Source organism: Camelus bactrianus, chromosome 12 (assembly GCF_048773025.1).
Source record: "Camelus bactrianus isolate YW-2024 breed Bactrian camel chromosome 12, ASM4877302v1, whole genome shotgun sequence".
In the NCBI taxonomy this organism is placed as follows: domain Eukaryota; kingdom Metazoa; phylum Chordata; class Mammalia; order Artiodactyla; family Camelidae; genus Camelus; species Camelus bactrianus.
The window spans coordinates 36,019,408-36,045,188 of NC_133550.1; the positions used below are offsets into that span (position 1 = coordinate 36,019,408).

General features: G+C 35.2%; 1 protein-coding gene across 9 annotated transcripts in view; it reads left to right on the forward strand.

Moving 5' to 3' along the window:
* ANKS1B (ankyrin repeat and sterile alpha motif domain containing 1B) overlaps window positions 1–25,781 on the forward strand; it is an 860,784-nt gene that overhangs the window by 302,679 nt on the left and 532,324 nt on the right. For all 9 annotated transcript variants that reach the window (XR_012510715.1, XM_074375248.1, XM_074375245.1 and 6 more), the window contains exon 11: window positions 9,285–9,421. Coding sequence is in view for 8 of the 9 variants with exons in the window: in XM_074375248.1 (XP_074231349.1) it covers window positions 9,285–9,421 (137 nt within the window). In the remaining variant the exon portion in view is untranslated. The remainder of the gene's footprint in view (window positions 1–9,284; window positions 9,422–25,781) is intronic.

The window sequence follows — 25,781 nt, forward strand, 5'->3', positions numbered from 1 at the left end:
AAATTAGATGGATAAAAAGGTTGGGGGGTCTCAGTGGGATTGAACAGTAGGTGTAGTGTGAGTGAGGAAAATAAGAGAATGAAAATGACTGGATATTGTGTGTATGGAATGGGTTCTTCAAGACTAAGATGCCCATATGAAGCAGTTACTATTCATAATGAGGTATGTGGGTTAGCCTCAGATTTGGGAACCTGAAAAGAGTTAAAACAAAGATCACATGAGTAGAAGTCATAACACTCTTAGGCTTAGGTGATTGCTTGAACATCTACAAGGAATCTGAAGGTTCCACAGTAATGACCTGACTTGGGATGGAAAGCAAGACTAGAAAACAAGTGTTAAGGCCTTGAAGAATATGAAACAGTAAATAGAAAGTTCAATAAATGATAGATATGAGTCAGTGCAGACTATTGCAGAGTCATTTTTATATGGAAATGAAAGAAACCTGAAATTTAGGCCTGTGGTATGGCAAAATAAATTTTATTTTCACCTCCAACTACTGTAATGATTTCATCTGGGGTTTTAGCAAATTCATTTTATAACTTCCCTTAATGGGGAGTCAGTGCATGCTTAGGGGAGGTTCTGGCCTGGCAGGACAGTGCTAGTGGCTTGGTCAGCTTGGTGTGAACACCATTTTGGAATGAGCAGAGGGTTACAGATGAATACTAGCGACCGCTGATTGTGAAATCAGAAAAAAAAGAATTTGTTGTCAAGACCAAAAGGAAAGCCTAAGGCCCAAAAGATCCTAGAAAACAAAAATCTGTGAGAATTGAAAAACAAATATATTTGCAAAACATAAGAACCCATGAATTGCCCAGTGTGAGACAAAATATTTTCTTTCTTTAATTTTTTACTTTCTTCATTTGCTTACAATTTAATCCATAAAAATCAGCCTTGGGAGGGGACCCGTCTTCTCATGCCTCCCTCTACCTTTCATTTTCTTTATTGTGTATTGCCCCAGGGATCTATTTCATCTTGCTAGTCAAGGCCAAGGATGTTCTTGGCACCATATGGGAGGAAGATGGTGAAATTGTACTGTTAATGATTGCCTGCATTCCTCCTAAATCCTTGAGCTCTAGAGTAGAGAGTCTATAATACAAACAAGCCTTTCTTATACTAATGCCCTCACAAATTACAGCATAATTCTGATTACATAATTACCATAATTATGCTAAAAGACCCTCTCCCTGCCATGGTTGAAGAATGAGAAGGAACAAGAATGAAGTGATAACGAGATAGAGAATACTATCCCACCAGTCTGTTCATGGGGCTACTTCTCATGGATGAATTGAGACTGTGGTTTCTTTGATGTCTTCTCAGCCTTGGAGTTGTTGGTTCCTTAGAAGAACTTCTAAAAGGTGTAGATAAGACCAAAGGTCTCTACAGATTGGAGTTGTTACATGCCAAATGTCAGCTTGAAGTTGCTGGCCATTCAACCATTTAGCACACAAATATGATGTCTTCCCTGTAGAGAATTTTACGGTGACTGTAGCCTTGTAGCCTTTTCTTTTTATAGATGAAAGCAGTATTTGACCATAGCCTCAAGGAAAACAATTTCAGAAAGGCAGTGTTGCTGATTATTTTTAAAATAGAAAAATTAAGGTTTTTTTTTTTACAAACTCAGCTTTGTTTTCTCATCTTTTTATACGCCGTTCCATATTTTATCTTAATAATTTATCTTGCCAACATCATCTCCATTCGGTTTTCCACGTGTATCCTGTGTTCCAGCCAGGCTGAGCTAGTTATAGTTCCCCAAATACATAATGCTCTCTCATGCTTCTTCCCTGTTGCATATTCCGTTTTCTTTGTTTAGAATGCTTCTCCCTCATTGAGTGCTTGATGGCAGTCATTCGTCAAGGCTGTAATTAAATATTTCTTCCCTACTTCCTCTTCTTACCCATAAACTAACTCCTAACCTGGCCCCCTTATTTAGTTAGTGGCTCACTATTCTGTGCTCCCATAGTGCCTGATATGTAGCATGAATAACACATTTTTGTAATTCTATATTTGCCCTTCTATATTTTCTACTAAATAGGCAGCCACTTCAAAACACGGCTGAGAGTCTATTTACCACTGTAGCCCAAACATCTAACATGTTGGCCACATTGTAAATGTTAGCCAAACATCTAACATGTTAGTTATCTATTGCTGCAAAGCAAATTCCCCAAAACTTGTGGCTGAAAACAACAAATCTTTATTATCTCACAGTTTTTGTGGGCCAGGAATCCAGGAGAGGCTTAGCAGGTGGTTCTGAGGCAGGGTCTCTCTGAGGTAACAGTTAAGCTGGTAGCCAGAACTGCAGTCATTTCAAGGCTTCACTGGGCCTGAAGGATCCCCTTTTATGCGGACTCAGGCAGTTAAGGACAAGTTTCAGTTCCCAGCAGGCTGCTGAGCTGAGGGCTTCAGTCCCTGGCCATGCCACATGGGCCTCTCCCAAAGGCAGTTCACAGTACGGTTACTTGCTTTCCTCAGTGCGAAAGAGCTGGGCGAGCGAGAGCATGAGAGGACACACGCAAGGCAGAAAGAAGCCACAGTCTCTTTCTAGCCTAATCCCAGAAGTGACATGACATTTCATTACAGTTGACTCTTGAACAACACAGGTTGGGACAACTCATACTTGGATTTTTTTCAGTGAATAAGTAGTACAGTACTGCACAATCTAGCTGTTTGAATCTGCAGATGCGGAACCTTAGATACAATTGAACTGCTGATACACACCAGCCGTAAAGCTGTACTGGGATTTTCGACAGCCTGAGCGCCGGCACCTCTAACCCCTACTTCAAGGGTCAGCTATATTTCTGTATTTATCGGTTAGAAGCTAGTCAACAAATTCAGTTCGCACTCTAGGGGTGAGAATTTAACAAAAGCAGAAATACTATGAGGGAGAGATCAATCGGGACCGTCTTAGAAGCTGCCTGCCACGCATTTTGTCTGGTAAAGTATCTGCATGATCAATACCATTGAATATGTAAAGTGGTTGGTGATAGTAATGAAGGTTCAGGTGTTTCAGTTTTCAATATTTGCTAATTCTTAAGAAATTATTGCTAGGAGAAAGTAAAATGTATTAAGTATTTGGAATAAATTTTTCTTTAAAATACTTGTTAAATATTAACTTCCTCAAACGGTACATAGTGAGTACTTTCTCATTGGAAATAGCGTACAGATTTTTTTGGCTATTTTACTTATGATTTTCATACTCTCCCTCCCAGAAATGATGGTCATGTACCATTACTAAAACAAAGTTACTGTAGAATCACAAGATTCAATTGGTCTTACTCATTTATTTATTTTATCCATCCAATAAGCATCTGTTGAGCACTCATGATGCACAAAGCTTTGCCTTGGCATTAGACGTAACATTATTTTTTGTATAAATGTTAAATGCATTTCTGCTTTCATAATGAAATACTAGTTTTAAATTACATAGTGAGAAGAACATTCATACGAATGTGGAAAAGTAAATGTGTAATATAACATTCTTCTGAGTTTTTCCGTAAGAAGGAAAACATTTGCAGGGAAAGTATTGATGATAGGGGCCCATGAACTGCGGCCTGCAAATGAAATCTGTCCCATTCTTGTTTTTGTAAAGAACATTTTCTTGGAATACAGCCACGCTCATTTGCTTACGTATTGTCTGTGACTGCTTTTGTGCTATAGCAGCCAAGCTGAATAGTTACGAAAGAGACCACATAGCCTTCAGAGCTTCTAATATACACAGCCTGGACCTTTGCAGAAAAAGTTTGCCAGTTTGTGACTTAAAGCCAACAGTCAAGAACTGGACTTCATAAATTGCTAGGCTAATAATTATTAAATACTTGATAATTACTTAGTGTTGCATTCAAGGCTTTCCACAGTAATACCTCAAGCCACCTATCTAGTTATATTTTTATTATTATACATATACGTGATAATAATAGCAGTAGCTACTTTTATTGAGCGTTTACTACTTTCTAGGCAATATGTTAACACACATACATACACACTTCTTATTTTTTCCTTACTAAAACACCATGAGAAAAACACTGTTTCACAGATAAGGAAACAGGTTAAATATGGCAGGATTTCAGGTTAGTTTTATTTGATTCCTGAGCTCAAATTTGTTGTATATGTCCCCTCTGTGTCTTAGTATTACCTTTTTTTTTTTAATTCTTCAAATGTACCTAACTCTTTCCCATCTCTCTACCTTTTGCTTATCCTATTTCCAACTCTTGGAATGTCCTCCCCACTCATTTCTTTATGTCTAAATGTTACTAAGATGTCAGAGAACTTCTTAATCATCACCTCTTCCATGACACCTTTTCTGAATCCCTAGCCTGAAGTGATCTCAGTCCTAGTTGTCAGCTCCGTAGCAACTGGCATGGTATCTGGTGCACTTTTCTATTTAGTACATGCTGGTGAATGATGTTAAAATTCTACACTGTAACATTGCATGTGAATTATTTTGTATTCATAGAACACATTTCTTCTAAACGCTCTAGGAAACTAAAGGATTTTTTTCCTTAGGCTTGTTATTATAGAGGAAACTGACAGTCATAATGCATAATCTAATGCATAGAAAGGGAATCTGACTAGAAGATAAGTCTCATTTCAATCTGAAATTGCAAGTATATTCAGTAATTTTCTCTGAGCAGTTTTTATACACCCCATTTCCTTTTTATCAGAAATGTTTTGTAGCTGCAGGTGTGAAATACAGGTTGACGATGTCAAACCATCATGGACACAGGCTGTCATTTTACACAGTCCACTGAATAATTGGTGTTTTTAAATAAATAATATAATAAAGGATATTTTAGGAATAGATCGGTTTCCTTACATGCTTACATATGTTCTAGATTATGCTTCTCATTTGGATTTTCTCGAAAAGGACCGTGAAATTTTAAAAGCCCGATCACCTTTCTCCATGTAATTCAGGGCATTTGTGATGGTTGCCATTGACAAGCAGGTTTTATTTTATTCATTTTATTTCACTTAGTGTTTTTAAAAGATTGCATTGCGCTAAGAGCTATGGAGAGAATAAGGGAAATATAAGTCACTGTGAAGATATAACCCAGTCTGGAAGAGATAATGAACAATGCAAAGTAGAATAAAATCAAATTACCAGTGTAATGGTACAGATCATGGATTCAGAAGATGGAGACACTTAGAGTCTTTTCTAAATAATTTCGTACTTGATTACCCACTGTCTTGTACTATGTATTAAATTACTTACAAGAAATATTCAAGAAACTTGCTTTACAGTCTGCATGGACCACCCAGCAGTTTTTCTGGCTTTGATGCAAAAGCAGTTAACAGGGCCAGCCCTTGCTGTGACTGAATCATTCCTCAAGGGATCATCTCATTCCTGGAATTAAATTCTGTCCCTACTAATTTGTGTTAATAGCTAAAAGATACTGGCCTCAAATCCTACCCAAGTACCCACAGTCATTACTCTAGATGTATTATGTACAATTGCTACCATTTATTTTCCTGCTTTTCCCTTTGGGTTTTCTTTCTTCTTCCATATTTTAGTTTAATAACGATGATACTTAGTTTGATAGGGAAAAAGAAAACTCAAATTTATTAACTGTATACTGTGCACCTGATTACATGCTATTTTTCATTTGTGTTCTCTCATTTTTTTCTACACATGTAAACCCTAGAATACAGTTACTATTCATCTTCATTTTTAAAGTTAAGAAAAACTGAAATTGAGAGCAGTTAAATAATTGTCTATCAATGAACAGGCAAGTTTTCCACAGACTCCAACATCTGGTATTAGAATGTAAGTTTGGATGCTTTTTTCAATTAATATTTACTAAAAGACAGATATTTATATTTAATATTATATATTTTATTCTAACGAAAATTTGAGTAAAAAGTAGCACAGAATTGAAGATGAGAGAGACAGGGGAACAGGATACCATGAGTGAGTGAGAACCAGAGACACACAGTTTCATGAAGATTTCAAGTATTGGAATTACCAGACAAAGATTAAAAACAAACAAACAAAAAAACTTTACTTCCCATTTCTAATAAATAAAAATAAGCTTGAAAATGTTGTTAGGGAATGGAAAACACTAGTGACATAGTATATTTGAAAAAGAAGCAAATAGAAGTTTTAGAACTGAAAAGCATAATTGAAAGTATGAAAATGTTTTGATAGCAGACTAGATACAACTGAATAAAGAACCAGTAAGCTGGAAAATGAGTATAAGAAACTATTCAGAATGTGATGCAGAGAGAAAACAATGAAAAATACAAAAGAGAGAATAAATGATGGGTGGGATAAAGTCTAACATTATTTCATTGGAGTCCAAAAATAAAGAAGAGAAAATGAGGTACAGGAAATATATGAAGTGATATGGTACAGAATGTATGCTCCTCCTAGAGTCTTTTCTGTTTCTGATGATCAGAACTCCATCCTTTTAGTTCCCTAGGCCAAAACCCTTTGAGTCGTGCTTGACTTCTTTTCTTTCTCTCCTACTCTCTCTCCAACATATCAAGACATTCTGTTGGTCTACGTTCAAAATATGTCCAGAATCCAACCACTTGACACCAACCCAAATGCTCACACTCTGACCTCTAGCCTGGTTCATGGGTTTTAACTGATCTCCCTGCTTCCAAGTATTATACCGTGTAGTACATACAAGCATACCCTAAAGATGTACTTATGTTTGACATTTTGACATTTTCTGTTTTTATTATTTCTTTTCTGTTGTCTCCATGTTCTACTTTGTTTTTGTGGAGTCAACTCCTTTTGGAAGTAGAGACTGCTCATACCTCAACTATGGCAATAATCTTCAGGCTCTGCCTCGTCCAGTTGCTTTTGCATACCTATGGCATGCTAACCAGCAGAAGGGCAATGTACCATCAGTTTAGAATTTGAATTTCCTCTCTGCAACTTACTGGAAATATAACTTTGTGATTACCTTCTCTGTAAGATGGGGATGATGATAATGAAAGCTATTTCAAAGAATTATCTTGAGGATTAAATGAGATTCAGTAAGTAAAAGAATTCAGTAAGTAAAGAACATGCTCCATGCACATAATAAATGCTCAGTAACCACTAGCTATTATTATCATACCATGTCCATCTCTGCTTAAATATCTCCAGTATTTCTCATTGCCTACAGAATTAAGCATAAACTTAATATAATATTGAATTTTTTTTATTCGTCTAAATTTAGCTCCAACTTCCTGACATAAAATAACAGCTTCGTCTATGCCCTTTCTACTTCCATGCCCTTAGGTTTCGTCTTCTATCCCAACTTTCTTGCCTGAAAACTGCAGCCTTTCACAACCGTCTTCCTTCCCAGCCACAGGCTGATTTCTTCTCCCCCTACTTTTTCGTCATGCTTCATTTGTCTGTTACGAACTCTCAAGTTATATTGCCTTATAATCTGTTTGCATGTCTGATGCCACATTTGATTGTATACTTTTCAAGGGCAGAGATTTTTAGAAATTTTAATAGACTTTATTTTTTAGAGCAGTTTTAGGTTTACAGAAAAGTCAAACAGAAGGTATAGAGATTTCTCATATACTCCCTGCTGCCACACAGGTGCGGCCTCCCCTACTGTCAACATCCCCCTCCAGAATGGTACATTTGTTCCAATCAATGAACCTGTGTTCACACACCACTATTAGGTGTTCATTCTTAGTATTGTACGTTCTGTGGGTTTGGACAAATGTATAATGACATATAGCCACAACTAGAATATCATAGAGAATAGTTTCACGGCCCTAAAAATCCTCTGTGCTCCACCTATTCATCCCTCCTTACCTGGTTAGAGATTCTTTTCAATTTATCCATAGAACATAATATAATACCTGATACACAGTTACCCCCAAATAAATGTTTTTAGATATATGATTGCATGAATGAAAGAAGGGAAGGACAAATTGGAGAGAATGAGTACATCTTATCATTGTCTTGCTGACTGATGTTTTTCTCTGTTTCATTGTTTACTCAGACTATTTTAGCCTACTCTGAAGACCACCCCCACAAACTACTCTTTTAGAAGCTGGCTTGTACTTGAGATGTTCATTCAAATCCCACCTTATGTATTAAACCTGAGTCAAGAGTGAGCTCTGAACACTTTCAAGACTTATTTTATGAATTATCTGTTTAATTCAATGTATCACATTTGTATTTTTTTGTTTCATGAGCCTATATCTGGATTCCCCAGTGAGACTGAATTATATTTTTCTGTGGTAGGTATAGTTTCATTTCCTTACTTTTTATAAGCAAGAAGTGCCTTCATAAATTATCGCTTTCCACTTGGGATTGTAGATAATGGCCATGGAACAGAGAAATTTGCTGGTCTAAAAAGAATTCACAATCTTAGTCACTTTTGCATCAATTCAGCTAACTGTCTAGGACGGAAAATTATTGAGAACTAATTAAAAACATAACAAGGAAGTAAATGTTTCACAGATTTGAGCTTGCAACAGTTTCTATAAAAAGCTATAGAGGATTGCCAAATTGTTGTTAAAATAATATAACTTTGCTCTGTGCTGGCAGGAGATACTTACGGAACGTTTTCCATCCTTTCCCCAGTAATTTAAACATTCCAAAACTGCATCTTTGATATCATTTTGTTTTAATATAAATTTAAGAAGAAAATATTATACATATTGCTGATTTTCAAGTTATCAATTTTTAGATTTTTCTCCCCCAATACTGATTGTAAAGAAAGATTACTTTTTTTGAAATTTCATTCACTTAGTTTTGATCATGTAGGAGGATATATTTATCTGGGGTGATAATTTTGTTTTTGTCAACATTACAGACTATTTTGTACAAATATCAGTTTTTTTATCAAGATTAATTCACTGGGACGCTTGTTTTCAGTTTGAGGGATCTCTGAGAAGACTTGAATTTGGGTTTTATGAATCAGAGAGATATGAAACATCTCCTTTTAATAAAGATCAATGACCATGTGAAAGATTATGGAGAAAACTTAGTCCAGTCATATAAAAACTCATATTTTTTTTAGTTAAGGTAAGGTTTTAGTCATTAGTTTAAAAGCAGTCTTAACAGCTATCCTGAGTGATCTATCATGAATTGGGTAATACTCTTCTTTCTTGTAACAATACTACAGGGGGAGATATTTACCATTCTAAAAGAAAACAAAGAATTCAATAAGCATTATTTTAAAAATATACTACTGAGCATATTCCTCACTATAATCTTGTAATTAATACCAGTTTTAAGTTGGAATCTCAATTCATGTTCATTAAACTAAATTTCAAGTCTTAAAAGGTAAACTGAGTGATTAGGTTCATGGCAGTTCTATTTTTATTCACAGATAATGCCTCTGAGGTAGCAATTACTGCTCCAGGAACTAGTAACCATAGAAACAGCTCCACAGGCCCAACACCCGACTGCTCACCTCCATCCCCTGATACCGCCCTCAAAAATATTGTAAAAGTTATTCGACCACAGGTAAGTGCCCAGCATGACATCACCTGCACTATAATGTATTTCAGTTTTGATCAGTGCATATACACCATGTATATTGCAATGCATGGACTATTTTGTAATAAAGGACTTTCAGGTTAAAAGAATGGACTTAGAAGAGGATATTTCCTTCCCTTGGAATTGATGATAGACATTGAAATCTATATTAGCTTTTGGAAAAATGCATTTGTATATTACATGAAAAAACAAGTTAAGCTTAGAAAAATGGCTATTTCATATCATTTTTCTCTTACAATATTTTAATAATTATACCCAGTTATTGAGCTGTTACATGTTTTTTGGTGTTTCCTGCTCCTTTTGTCTTCATTTCTCTGGATATGTCACATTATTTGTGATCTTTTCTTTATCCTCCAACCTGGTTGTTTATATATATATATTTTTTTCAGTTCTTTATGGCTTCAAACTAATTTTGTGTGTGTTTGATTTTGCACCTCTCATTGCTCCTTATTTTCCTCCAGTGCTCACTTTCCTCTAGCTTGTCTCTTTACCCTTTGTTCTTGTCCATTCTTGTCACTTGTCTGTATGGGTTTCTGTCTCTTCCCCTTTCTCTTTCAGTTGGATTTCCCAGTAGGCGGTTTGCAGGCAAGCTTTAGAAATATCATTGGAACAAGCTGTTCTGTGATATTTCATTGAAAATAGCACTTATAAAGCTGTTTGTATTATATTTTTGCTAACAGATGGACTCAGAACATGGAATTGGTGGTGTTCTCCACCTGGCTCATTCTGAATGGGCCTCATAAAACCCAAAAGAGGGGAACTTTGGATCCAATCAATGCCATTCACTATCTATTTAGATAGATGGTATGAACAAATACTTTGAGCCAATTTGCAGAACAAATATGTCTTTTAAGACTGTTTTGGTCTAAATGAGCGATGATTTGTTTAATGTCGTAACCTTCTTTAATATAACTTATTTTGGATTATTTTATTGTAATCATCATCCTCATCAATAAAATGGCATTTAAGCTTTATATATCCACCACAGCTTATAGAACACTTTCATATAAACTGTTTCATTTAACCTTTATCAATTCCAAGGGAGTGTATATTTTAGTGTTACGGATAAGGATATTGGCACTCCAAAGGGGCTAAGTTGTGCAGCTGATTTGAAATTTCTTTCCTTTCCTTTACTATAATAGTTGTCTCCTGCAATCCTTTTCAGAGGGTAGAAAACTTCTCATGAGGTTGTACATCTTTATGAGGATGAAACTTACAGGTTCATTTGAGCATAGGTAACATTTCACACAGTGTCCCAATACGTATAGGAAGTAAATGTCTTCAATAATCCCTCTTCCTTTTCAGGGAAATTGAATCTAGTCCATTTGCTTCAAAAAACAAACCTCACAAAACTTGGATTTAGATGCTAAAGGTCACGTTTATTGTCACTGGTTTTTGCATTAGATGAAAGTATTCCTAGTGTTATTGTACAGCTATTACATTCCTACCATTTAAGCTATTTAGGTAGGAGATTGTCCTACATACATTAATAAAATCCATTGTTAAACATATTTATTTTTATACCAATGTAAATTCTGTAATGTAACTGCATTTGGTCATTCAATGAATGAAAAACAGATTCCTTTCTATATAATCTAACGAACTTTAAGGAATCTTACTCTGTAAATTCTTCTTTGAGTATTCTATTTTATTGTATTTTAGTAAACTTTGAAGAAAGTGAAAACTAGAGATAATATTAAAGCCAGAAATTCCACTAGACTCCATTCCTTGCTTCAGTCCATTATTAAATGTGTATGATGGTAATTGACTCCACTTCCCTTTCTTACATGTTATAATGATGATTTAGGGAGAGAAAAGGAAGGGAGAAAGTCAGGAAACTATGGATGATGGTATTTAAATTAGAACCAATGCAGCCTGTAAGTGTGCATGTTATAGAACAGTAACAGCTAAGGTATATAATTGAGAAAGAATATAACCTCAATTGGGCTACCCTTTCTTTCATCTCAGAGATATTGGTGCATTTATTACTTATCTCTCCTTATGAGTCCTGATCTCCTGGGGCTCCTCATTCATTCTAGAGAGCAGGAAATAGAAAATTCAAGTGAAAGTAATTATGAGGGAGTGTTGGAATAGGACATGTGATTTCAGGAAAGGGTTTGGAGACTAGGGGGTGTGGATGAGGGACAGCTAGATGGATAGAATAGAGGACTCCCTGGTGTGTTCTGACAAGTCACAGGTACGTCAGGGATGGAATATTGTCAAGAGCTACGATTCCAAAGAAAAGATAATTATTGGTTAGCTTATATAAGAGCCTATATTTTGATCACAGATTTAACCCTCTAAAGTGTTTGCTAATTATGGTTTTCTGTCTGGAAATGCAAGAATGTGGCTAGAATGATTTGTGGGTATTCAATTTTTTTTCATTTACTAATTAGAAATTAATAACATGGTTGAAATGATCATTGCACTCTTAAAAACTTATGAATTACATTTCTTTGCTTGGGCATTAGCAGATGCATTTAGTCATATTATGAGAAGATTAACATAGCGTAGATGAGAGAAAAACAGGACTTTCATCTTATTCACTGCAAATAGATACTGATTAGATAGATAGAGCAAGTTAGGTTACTTCCCCTTTGCCTAATGCATACCTTTATCTAGTCTACTTTGTATAACTCTATCTATAAATGGAGACTCCATTGTACCAAGGAGTCCTTGCTTTCAATATGAGGTAGGGCTGATTATATATTACATGTGTTTCTGATTGGTGTGTTAATTACTTGGAAGCTACAGACTTTGCAGTGCTTTGTAGCGTTTGATTCCATTTGGTATTTTTATTAACTTACTAAGTCACAGCTGTTAGTTCTGCATCCTGTATTTGATCTTTTCACCTGTGCTTCTTTATGCTCTTTTATGTCTTAAAATTCACCAGATTGTGAAATATTCTATCTTCAATTTATAGAGCCCAAATTATTTATGTGCTACAGGCATCACTTTGTTCTTCTTCAGTGTATTAACCCACAAGCCTGAGTTTCTCTATTTAGATGAATTCACAAGGCTGGGTTCACTTACATATACTCGAAAATAAAATTATTTTTAATCTTAAAAAAATACTTGAAAAATACTACCTTTGAAAAAATTTTAGGTAGGTCTATTGACGTATCAGTTTTCTTGTCTCTGCTAAATAATTATATGTTACTTGTAACAGCTTTTTTAAAAAAAAAATGCTTTCCTGGTGAAGCATCATTTTTCCCCTCATTGAGGAATAAAATAAAATTTGATGAATTTTGACAACTGTCTGTGTAGGTGTAACCACCACTCAAAGCAGGATATAGAGCATTGGTGTCACCACCAGAAAGTTGCCTCATGCCCCTTTCTAATCAATGACCCCCTTTCCTACCTCAGACACAATTTCTTTCTGATATTTAAAATTAGAATTGCCTATTCTTGGACTTTATATAAATGGAATCCTACTGTGTGTGTGTGTGTGTGTGTGTGTGTGTGTGTGTGTGTGTGTGTGTGTTTTGTATATGTCAGTGCCCAGCTTCTTTCATTCAACGTACTGTTTTTGGGAGTCACTTATGTTATTCCTTTTTTCTGCTAAGTAATGTTCCATTGGAGTAATATAATACAATTTGTTTATTCATTCTCTGTTGATTGATATGTTGTTCCCTGTTATTTGCTTATGAATAAATATGCTATAAAGTCGTGTGCAATTCTTTGTATAGACATATATTTTTGTATAGATACCAGAGAGTGGAACTGTTGGGTTGTAGGGCAGATGAGTAGCTAACTTTATAAGAAACTTGCGAAGAGTTTTCCAAAGTAGTAGTTCTACTTTATAATCCCAAACAGAAATATCTGAGACTTTCAGTTTCTCCACATTCTCACCACCATTTACACTTTCAATTTTTTCATTTTAACCATACTTATAAGTGTAAAAGGATTTCTCATTATGGCTTTAATTTGCATTTTCCTGGTGACTAGTAGTGTTGGGCACCTTTTCCTATAGCTATTGCCCATTCCTTTATCTTTTGAGAAGTGCCTGTTCAAGTCTTTCTTTATGAGGTTGTTCAACTTTTTAATTGTTGATTTGTAGTAATTCTTTATAAATTCTTCTGTAATTTCAAAAGATATGGGTCATTTGTCAGGTTTATACATTGCAAATATTTTTTCTAGTCTGTTATTTGCCTTAATAGTTTTTAATGGCACCTTTTGATGAACAGAATATTTTAATTTTTGTGAGTTCCAATTTAGCAATTTTTCCTTCATGGATAGTGCTTTTTGTGTCTTGTCCAGGCTATGAATATATGCTCTCGTATATTTTTTTTCTAGAACCTTTCTGATTCTGGCTTTTGCATTTAGTTCTACTATCCATCTGAAATTTTTTTTTATGGTTTGAGGTAGGAATCAAGATTCATTATTTTCTTAAGTGGAAAAGACTTTCCTTTCCTCACTGAGTTGACATAATGCTTTAGTACTGTTTACTACTTTCACTTTCCAGTTTTTGGTTGTCAGTTTATAGAAATGCAATTGAGTTTTTTATTATCTCTGTATACTGCCACCTGTGTAATTTCATTTAAAAGTTATAGCAGTGCTTTTAATTTTAAATTAAATAATTAAATTAAATAATTTCCTTAGGGTTCAGTCCTGTCGTCTGAAAATAATGAAGGTCTTACTTCTTCCTTTATGATTTTTATGCCTTTTATTTCCTTTTCCTACCGCTATGACTGCATTGCAATCATGCATAGAAGTGGTAAAGCCCAAAATCCTTGCCTTATTCTCTATCTTTGAAGGAAAGCATTTATTATTTCAACATAAAGTATAATATAAGCCGTAAGTTTCTTTCATATACCCTTCTACTTCTAGTCTGCTGAGAGTTTTTAGCATAAAAAGGTGTTTTTTTCCCATTTTTTCTGTGTATATTTAGATGATCATATGATTTTTTTCTCCTTTTGTTCTGTTGAGGTGATAAATACATTGATTTATTTTTAAATATTTATACAACTTTGAACTTTTTGGTTAGATACCACTTGGTTATGATATTTTATCCTTTTTGTATAAAACTGGATGCAAAAGACACTTTAGATAAAGCATTAGTATATGGAGAGATGGATTAGATATAAAGAAGTCAAAGATGACTAATGACTTGAGCCTGGTTGGCTGGGATTTTGGAATGATAGTAATAGATATAGGAACAACTTGAGCAGAAGTTTGTTTTTGATGAGTGAGAGGGTGGCATGATAAATCTGGCTTTGTAAACTTACTGAGTGTGAGGCATGATATGCAAATTGGAATATTGGTGTGGAATTCTGGAGAGAGAGGTAGGAGCTTAAGGTAAAGATTTCACAGTCATTTATAAAATTTGATGGTGAAGAGAGAGAGTACCAAAAACAGAATTCAGGGAAATGTTTACACTTAAGGAAAGCAATTAATATTTGTTGAGACCTATTATAATTTATTTTTCATGATTTTTGGGGGACTGGATTTTATGTTCACTTTATATATGAGGAAATTGGGACCGGGAAGTTTAAGTAACCTCTTCACGTATACTTGAGAAAGAGGACCTTAGCAAAAGAGAGAAAGAGCATTGAGAGAGAAAAAAAGAAGAAAGACAAAATATTGCCATGAATATAAAGGGAGAAAAGAAAATTGAAGAAGAGATTAGTTAGTCCTGTCAAAACCTGTTGGGAGGTGAAGGAGAAGGGAGATCAAAATGTCACTTTATTTGGTGATTATTTGTTCACTTTATTTTGGTGAGGGCAGAGACCTACAATAATGCAGCTTCCCTCAAGTGGAGAAAGTAGAAACCTAAGATGCAAAGGGTTGAATAAGTGGAGAAAAGCTTATAATACACTGATTATAGATTAACCTTTTGAATAGGTTGATGGTAAAGGGAAAGAAAGTATTATAGTAGCATTTTGAAAGATGGGCAGAGTTAAGGAAATAGTTTTTCTTTCACTTCAGGGTGCAGGAACTTAAACCTGGTTGTAGAGAATAGGAAAGAGGAGACCAAAAGTTGATTGGAGAGACATGAATGATGAAGACTGAAATGTTATATTTTATAATAGGAGGAGTGACTAAATCTAATTAGCTCCAATTTCCAAACATTCTGACATTACTGGATGCAAGAGACGCTGTAGATAAAGCATTAGTTGTTAAAGTGCTGGATACTTGGGCTATGCCTTTGGTGGTGGTTTTAGCTAGATGTATTTTTCCACTCCTTTCTCCTGTTTCATGACACGAATCAAATCTAAAATAATAGAAGAGGATGTTTGAGAAGTGACCTAAGGTGGAGGCAGAAAAAGAGACTATTTTATTAGCACAATATCACAGATAAATCATTCAAACAGGTGCTTAATATTCAACATTATAATAATATTTTAGTGAACATAAATGGCTGCTAACAGGAAGCCAATTTGGAAAATTTGGAAGTTCTGATATCTTGAGATATTCCTGGTACCTTCCAGATCCCACCACATACTTTGAATCTCATCCTGAGTAGAATTCAGCAGAATGAAATGATTTCAGGTAGCACTCTTTTGCCACTAAAGAGGGACCCTGTCAAGAAGAAGCAAAGAGGCCGTAAGGGTAAAGAAAAGAAAGAGAAAAGACAGGGGCCCAGTTCTCTCAAGTGACTGAGGGAGATGATTTGAAGAAAGATGAGCTGCTTCTGAACTCCTACTCATGATGGACTCTGTTTAGATCAGGTGACAACTCAACCTGAAGGAAATAAATATTTTGGGTATTCTTTTGGACTTTTTGTTTGCTTAATGAACTAATAATAAAGCAACTTAGTAATAAACCATACTAGCTCCCCTTTCCATCATTAATGGTTTAGAACTGGGGTTGTATAAAATTCTTGCCAAATCTAGAATAACATTTTACTGGGCACTGTGGGGTTATAGCTTACATATGCTAAAATTTAAAATTAGAAATGCGAGTGGGTATGTAAAAGCAGGGGCATATAACTCAGAAAGGGTTCAGAATATTGTATTGGGTTGCAGCAAAAATAAGGAATAAAAAGACCTTCAAAGAGGTAATCTTTTAAAAATATCTTTATTATTAAGTATGAAACCATTTATTTCTATTATTAAGCATAGGTTTCATTTATTTCTTATAAAAACCCTACAAGGTAGGTGTTTTTTCCTGTATTTTACTGATTAGGCCTGAGATTTCAGTTGAATAATTTTCCCAGGGTTACACAGCCACTGAGTAGAAGAACTCTAGTCTCCTAACTCCAATAATCTATTAATGTTAATTAGGGAGAAAATAATCAAGATGGAATATTTCAGAGGGATGAAGTTTGAGAGGAGAACAATGTATTAGAAAAAGGAAGAAGAGCAGAAACATAGATGACAACAGTTAGTAGTCTAAAGAAGAGAACCAAGGAAGACTGTTTTCTATCATTCAGAGTCTTGCAACCAAAATTAAGTGACAGTAGAAGGCTAAAAACAGAGAGATAATGAAATAATGGAATATAGTCCTAGGTGAAACAAAGAACAATTTGGAAAGGAAAAGATCGAGGAAGAAGTCAATGACCTCAACAACTGACCAGTAGTCCTCAACAAACTGAAATTTCCTGGGAAGCTTTTTTTGAAGTATTATTGACTTGTAGTATTATATTATTGTCAGGTATACAACATAATGAGTCAACAGTTTTATAGAGTGCACCCCATTTACATTCTTACAAAACGATGGCTATAGTTCCTTGTACTGTACAGTATATCCTTGTTGGCTACTTATTTTGTACATGATAGTTAGTACTTCTTAATTGTCTATCCCTATCTTGCCCCTCCCTTTCCCTCTCCCTACTGGTAAGGAGGTGAGATCACCTCATACTTAGCCAGCATCATCCTTGGTAGATTCAAATGATTTAGCGAACTTAAGAAGGCACCCTTATACATTACCTCAAAGCCAAAGTTCTGCCATCAGAACCAATTGTGGATGAGACAGCGAGAGTGAGAGGATGGTCTCTCAAATGTCATATTTCAAATGTGGCCAAACGTGATTTAATTATCACTCTAATAACAAGTTGGGTTGCGATAGAGCTTGGTCGGTATACTTGTGAGTCTGTTTCTGTTTTGTTATATACATTCTTTTTTATGACAGCAAAGTTAGGATGATATTTGCCTTGCTTGCTTCTTAGGGACATAGTAAAGATCAAATCAGAGAAAATGTGTCATGGTACTGTGTAAATTGTAAAGCTCTATAATGACCCAACTAGGTGTTAGTGTTAAATCATGCTTGCCCACTTTTGAAATATGACCTTTGAGAGACAGTTGTCTCACTCTAACTGTCTCATCCACAGTTGACTCTGATGATAGCATCTTTGGCTTTTTGGTAATCTATTTGGGAGCCATTCCCTAAATCATTTGAATCTACTTAGGATGATACTTGCTAAATCTGAGGTGATCCCACCTTCAGCAGTTCATTCCTTAGAGAGATCTTCATCAGAGAGCCTCAAGAAATATAAACTCCTGGCATTTGGGATGTGAGAGAAGCCAATGAAGATAAATGGCACAGTGTTGGGAGTCAGGCTGACCCAATGCAGGGGAAGGAAAAGCCGGCACCCAGAAAGCATCCACGGTGAACTGCATCTTCCATTAATGACTAAAAACACCATCATTCTGTGTAGAGGTCATGCCAGTTACATGCCAGTAGAATATTAGTTATCCTCATTTCTCTTGTTCTGATGAAATTCCAGCTGAATTTGTCCACCAGGAAAATGGGAAATTATTTGTTACTGACACTTTCAACATGTGAAAGAATTGTTTCATCTCTGTTTCTTAGCATGAAATATAATTCTCTGAATTTTGTGCCCATGCTACCATTGACAGCAGCATACTTTATTGAAATGGTGTTTTTCTTTTGTGTTATTCGTATTTTCTTTCTTCCACATACATCTGATAAAAATCTCAGTGGAGACATTCTTTGTGATATCTTTCTCTCTAGAGCATCTCTAGGCAGTCTGAATAAGAATGCATAGATGAAAAGTTTCTGGGAAAAATTTCCTTAAAAGGTAGTATGTCCAGAAGGTAGAGTTGGCATTAATACTTTAAATGTCTTAAGTGGTAGATTCAAATTTGAAATCTAATCTTATCCTTCTTATTAGGTCATTTGTTATTGACTTGCGCTGGGTAAAGTTAAAGGCCCCCAATTATCTCTGCCTCTAGTTCACCTGTTTGACCACAAGATGGATAGCATACCTAATGTATGAAGCTGAAGCTAATCACTTCAACTTCCTAATCTTCGCTGTTCTAAAATTGTGGAATTTAGCTCTGAAAGTACCACAGAACATATTGTAACTCTATTTATTTGTTCATCTAATAAACATAGTTGAGTTCCTGCCATATACTGGGCCTCATAAGGGGAGATTTGAATATCAAAATGACCTTAAAGAATCTAATCAATTGACAGAGACTTGCTTTAAACAGTTTATGTTTGGAATTTCACTGATAGAACTTATTGATGGGATTCCCCAGGGATCATCCTCAGATCCCTTCTCTTCTCTGTCAACGCTCACTCCCTATGTACTCATTCCAATTTCAGAGCGTTAAATGCTATGTATTTGCTGATTACTCTGAAATTCATATTTCCAGCCCCGACCACCTTCCTGAACTCTAGGCTCGTCATACCAGCTGGCTAATCAAAATCTCAGTTGAATATCCAAGAAGCATCTTAGACTGAACATTTGTAGCACTAAACTTTGTATTTCAGTTAATGGCAGCTCAGGCTAACAGACTTGACCCCATCCTTGATTCTTTCTCTCACACCCTCATATCCAGTTCACCAGAAACCCGGGAGGCCAACAATTCTCAAAGTGTGATTTGGGACCCCTTGGCAGTCTCCAGGACCCTTTCAGAAGATCTGTGAAGGTCAAAACTGTTTTCATAATAGTACAAAGACATTTTGCCTTTCACATTCTTATTTTTACATGAATGCTCACTGGAGTCTTTTTTATCATTGCATTTTTGCAATGACATCATAGATCTGGTGGCTAATGAAATGTGTGCTTGTGTATTCTTATGTCTTAAAAGTATCTCTGTTTTAATTTTTAATATATTAAATATTTACAGATGTGACCCTCATGAACAAAAACTCTTCAGTGTTCTCAGTAATTTTTAAGGATGTAAAAGGGTCCTGAGGTTAAAAAAAAATTTAACTGTTGTTAGTCCACCTTTCTTTTCAAAATATATCTTGAATCAGGACCCTGATACCATCTCTCCTCTGTCACTCTGAAATAAGCCATTAACATCTCTTACCTGGATTTTTAAAAAGGTCTCTTACCCTTATATTTCGGCACTAAGGGGTATACCTTTCAATAAAGTGACTGAAATGCAACAATAAGTGCCCTTATTGTCCATTTGCAAATAGGCAGGTAGATTTATATAAATCACATCACGTTATTCGTCTGTTCAACACTGTATCACATTATTACGATTATTATTACTAAATATTCAATCACAGCACCTAAAACAGCATTAATTAATTAACTGAGTGTGATTGGGTAAAGGGTAAATTGAGCTCTATATTTGAATAGGAATTAGCTATATGAAGTGGTAGATGTATAGTCCAGGGAGTAGGATAGGATGAGAAGGCATTTATAGATTTTTACTTTATTCTGTGCCAAATCCACCGTAGGATATCCTAATGAATCAAGAAGTCCCAATCAGATCTTCTTCCCTCTTCCCCTCAATCAGGATGTCCTAATCTGTATGGAATACTCATTTTGAGTGTTGTTCTTGGGGTAAAAAAAGGTTTTTATGGTCAGATATATTGGGGGAAATATTTACTGAAGAATATTTCATAGCCTTCTCTCTCTACCACCCCTGGAACCCGTTAATATTTTTCACAACTAGTGATCCACAAAACACAATTTGGAAAACATGATCCAGGTCATTTGATATGCTTCTTTGTAGCTGACCCTAGCAATGCCATTCTGGTTGGATTTTTTTTTTTTCCTCTCATTCTGTATGAATGCACACTGTTGAGAAAAGGGAGAGTGCTGATTCAGCAATAAATATGTGTGATTCATTTAGTATGTTAATGGAGTGGTATCTATATACACTGTCTACCTAATCCTCTGAGCAACCATGTGAGATAATAGGGCCATTATAATTCCTATTTAATGTATGAGGAAAAGTAAAATAAGTAGACCGTATATTATGCGATGTTGAAAAACAAGTTTTAAATCAGTAATGTTAAATGCCTAAAACTTAAAAATAAAAATTAGAAGGATGTATATATATATATTTTTTTACTATATTATGGTGTTATTTTAGCATCATTTTATTTTATACTGATTGAATTCAACTCAATAAATTTGCTTCAAACATTATATTAGGCACTATGAGAAATCAAAAAGTTTACATAATTGTTTGGGCTTAGGAGACAAATTAACTACATTGCTTTCTTTTTCTCCCAGACTCAGAGCCAATTGAGATGGGATGCAGGAATTAAACAAATGAAAATCAAATGTCATATTGTCAAATGATTGATAGACTGATCAGATAATACGATTCTAGAAATATGGCCAAATGTAATTGCCCCTAATAAAGACACACATCCCAACCCATCACTGGCATAGCTGACAATCTACAAGGTGATTTTGTCACAGAAGACCAGGGAATGTACACATTATACTGACATGTTGGTTCTGAAGAGTTAAAACCCAAAAGGAACAGAGATGTGCATGCTTAGTTCTTTCCCCAAAGTCATTTTACAGCTGAGTAACTCTGACTCCTTAGGGGAGAAATGAGTGAAGAGGAAGACAATAGGCCAAGGATGTTACTCTAATGAAATTCCTCATCTTGTGGAAATGTGAGTTCAGAGAGTACAAGTTCAATTTAACAAAAAGATAATGAGATGTACTTCATTTGGTCCAGTAGCCTAGAGTGTTTGGATAATAAGTTTTATCAGACATCACCTCACTCCAAAACTCTGCTCTTCCTCCCTTGTATCAATTAATGGCAATACCATCTGCTACTCAGTTTCCCAAACCAGAAATTTGGGCTCCCCTAGATGTCTCCCTTTCCTTCTCTCCCTAAATCTAACTAGCAACCAAACCATGTCAGTTCTTTTTCCTAAATACCTCCCAAAGCTTTTCTCTTTTCTTTGCTTCCACTGCAACTGTCTTAATTCATTTTCTCTTGACTTGATTTTTGGAATAGCTCCCATAATGGCTCCTTTGCTGTCTTTCTCATCTGCTTCTAATTTATCTTACACATTTCTACCAGAGTGATCTTCATGTTATTATTATCATTATTTTATATTTTAGAACAATACAAAATTTGAAAAAAAGTTAGAAATACAGTATGAATATCTTTTCTGGAACTATTTATAAGATGCTGACATGATGACCCATCAGCCCTAACAACAGCTTTAGTATGTTACTTCTTGCAAAATAAATCCATAACCAGAAAACAACCATCAAGATGAGATAATTAGCTTTGATATATTACTACCACTTAATCCTAAAACTCCATTCAAACTTCACCAATTATTCTAATATCTTTGTGGTAAAAATATACAGTACAGAATCATATACTGTGTCTAGTTGTCATTTATCTTTAATCTTCTTTGATCTGGAATGATTCCTCAGTCATCATGTCTGGACTTTTAAAACCATGACATATTTGAAGGTAATAAGTTAGTTATTTAATCACATGTCCTTCAATTTGAGTCTGTGTGATATTTCCTTGAATTAGATTCAGGCTATTTATCTTTGTTAGAAAGATCCAAAGGTGATTCTTCATTATTTGTTGTTGTTGTTGGTGGTGGTTTTTATTGCATCCTGTCAGGTGGTACATGATTTTAATGTCTAATTTCTGGTAATGTTTATGTTGATCACTTGATGAAGGCTGTATCTCTCAGGGTTCTCCACTGTAAAGTTACTCTTTTTTTTTTTTCCTGTTAACTTATAAGCATTTGTGGGGAAGTTCTTTGAAACTATATTAATATCCTGTTTCTTTTAAAACCTTCAGTTTTAAAATTTATATATATTTGTTTAGACCCATGTTTTCCTATTTCAGTGAATTTTACATCACTGTCATTATCTGTTTTGATACTTAAATGATTCCTGATTTTGCCAAAGGGAGCCCTTCTGTGTCCTTTTCACATATCCTCATAATTCTTGGAGCACTTCCTTGCTTTTGGGAACAACAAGATATTTTAAGCTTATCTCATATATACTTTTCCAGTCCCAGATATGTAATCAGCCATTTCTCCAAGAAGTTCTACTTCCTTTTAGTGTAAAATGGTAGTTAGATGCCAAGACTTAGGCACTAGGTAATGTTTATTACTATTAAGATGTCACTACGCCAAGGTCCTCTCAGTGGGCAAGGCTAGGGACTATTCACATGTATGTGCAATATGTATATGTATGTGTGTATGTGGGTATGGGTGTGTATATACAAGCATATTTATATATACACATCTATATTTCTATATCCATCTTTATAAATATTGAAGAACATGTGTTCATAGTGATAATGTGATTTCAACGTAAGCACCACATAATTCATTTCCATAATTGTAATTTATTTTCTGGTAGTCAGAAATCTGGCTTCCTTTATCTTTAATGTATTTAGTTATTTGATCTGGCCCTAACACCCACTAGGGTCATCCCACTATGTGGACACTGGCCTCACCCCATTCGGGCTCTGCCTCCCCATGCCAGCCCACCTCACATAGTTGCCATCTTCACCCTGCTCAGAGTATGACACACATCAAGCAGTCTGCCCTCCTCCTTACCTTCTGTGTTCCTTGACTCTCCTTATCAGATGACCATTGGTGAATCCCCTCCTTACCCTGACTTTGACTTTCCACCCCAGCTGCCTCCACATGTGGATGCATGCCCTCCAAACACTGTGAGATGTGTGACAACCATGCCAGGCCTCTCCTCTGTGGGGATATTCTCCTCACCTTGTGTGGACTTTGTGCCTCAATGCCAGGTTCTCCCCTGGGTGCAAAGTGATCTTTTTACACTGTCAACCCAATTATGTTAGTCACCTTCATAAAACACTCTAAAGCTCCTTATTACCTTCATTATAATATCCAGACTCCTCAGTAAGACATTAATCCATTTAGACTCCTCTTTATGGCCACCATCCTCAACATGCAGTCATACTAAACTTCTGCAAATCTCCAAAGAAAACGTGTTCTCTCACACTTTGATACAGTCTAGAATGCATTTCCCTCTTTCTATTCCTAGTTAACATCTATTCTTTCTTCAGAATGGGATCCAAGCATTACCAAGTATAACCTTTTCTTACTCTATCTCCTGTGAGATGTCTGTTTCCATTCATCCATTTCACTCACATTTGCTGAATGCATTCTATATACCAGGCTTCATGCTAAATACAAGAAATATAATAGTGAGTAAGACAAAAAGAAAGTGCCTGCCCTCAGGAGCTTATATTCCAGAGGAGGTTGATATACAATGATCAAGTAAACAATAAATAAAGAATATAATTTCAGTTTGTGATGAAATTAAGTAAACAGCATAAAACAGAAGTTGGAGGAGTAGCCAGTACTTTAGATCAGAGAAGGCCTCTCTGAAGGTGACATTTGAGTTGGAACATGAATGAATAGAAACAGCTAGCCATGCAGAGTCAGAGGGAGACTGTTGCAGGGAAAGGACATATCAATACAAAGGCCCTGATGATGAGATGAACTTGTAATAGAGGAACAGACAAAAGGCATATGTATTAGAGAAAAGTGCTCTGAGATGAGTCTGCCGAAGTTGGGGAACTAAGTAGATCTCTGTAATAATTTTAGACTTTATTCCAAGTGCAATTAGAGGCCCTTGGAAGGCCTTAAGCAAAGATGTGACAAGATTTCATTTACATTTTCAGAGGATCACCTTATGGAGAGTAAGCAGAAGTGGGGGAAATAATTCAGAAGTGTAGTCGTCCAGGAAAGAGAGTACAGTTCTTGGGTCAGAGTGATGCAGTGGAGGTATACAATAGTGGATGGTCTTGAGACACATTTTCAAAGTAGAATCCAAATATTTGTTTTTTATTGAATTCAGGGGATATAGAATGTGAATCAAGCATTCCTAGGTTTATGACTTGAACCACTGTAAAATCTTGGCGCTATTTACTGCAACTGTGAGGTCTAGGTGAAATCCAGGGACTTTGGTGTGTTTGTTTTGTTTTGGTGTTGCTTGGGTTCGAGAGCAAGAGTCAAAGGCTTATTTTGGCTACATAAAATTTGAAATACCTTCTAGATACCAAGTAGATAGTTAGATGTAAGGGTTTCTAGACCTTCTACCATGCTCCTTAAGCTTTATGTGTGTACTTCCATATTATTTTATATGGGTATTGTAGGAGTCTATTTATGCATCAGAAAAGATGGCAAAATTTTATGGAAAACATATTAATTGCATTACTATTTATAAAAGCAGAAATTGCAAATGATCCCCCACTAGTCTGTGAAATTCTTCTTCTTTGATTCGTGGTGTTTAGCAAAGAACTTGACAATAATTATTTACTGAGTGGATATAATTTAACATGACTTCTTAGGAAAGTTGTATGAAACATGTACCAAGCCATATTGCTATTTTAATTAAGACTATTTTTCTCTTAAATGTTTCTTGAATATCAGAAAGACGCTTTAAAACAGTCTTGTAACTTCCATTGGATTCCATAAAAAAATGCAACAAAGATATCAACACAAATGGATATCTACATAATAATTGCTGTTATACATGAAATAATAAATTAAGAGGATCATTAAGTTTATGAAAACATATGAGAGAAAAAGCTATTTTAAATAGGTTCAATTATGTAAACAAACATAAGGCAATACACTCTAAAAAAGTAGTGACAGTGATTAATGGCAACTCTAAAAGAGATATTTTCTTATTTTCTCATCTTTATACTTCCCTTTTTTCCTTTCTGTCATAACAGTTACAAATGATTAGCTCAGCAGTCATTTCTCTATTAACTAACAAAATGTTTGAAATGATAGAGACACCAGCTGTCAATATTTCAAACTTAATCTGAGACACTAGCATTTACTTAACATGAAAGCTGTAAAAGTAATCCCAAAGGAAAAGGTAACTAGCCTTGACTGCATAAAAATTAAAAGCCACACTGCATCAAAAAATTGCAATTAAAATAGAAAGCAAGTAACAAATGAGCTGGAGATTATTATAATAAATAAACAAACTTTTAATACTCTAATAGGCAAAGCGCTCTTATAAGACTATAAGGAAGACTAATATGTCTATGGAAAAAGCAAAGAATATGACTAGATGATTCAAGAAAGAAAAAGATGAATATCTAATAAACAAAAAGAGAAATGCTTAACAGCCCTGCATATCAAAGAAATTCAAAATGAAATTACAGCATTTTAGCTT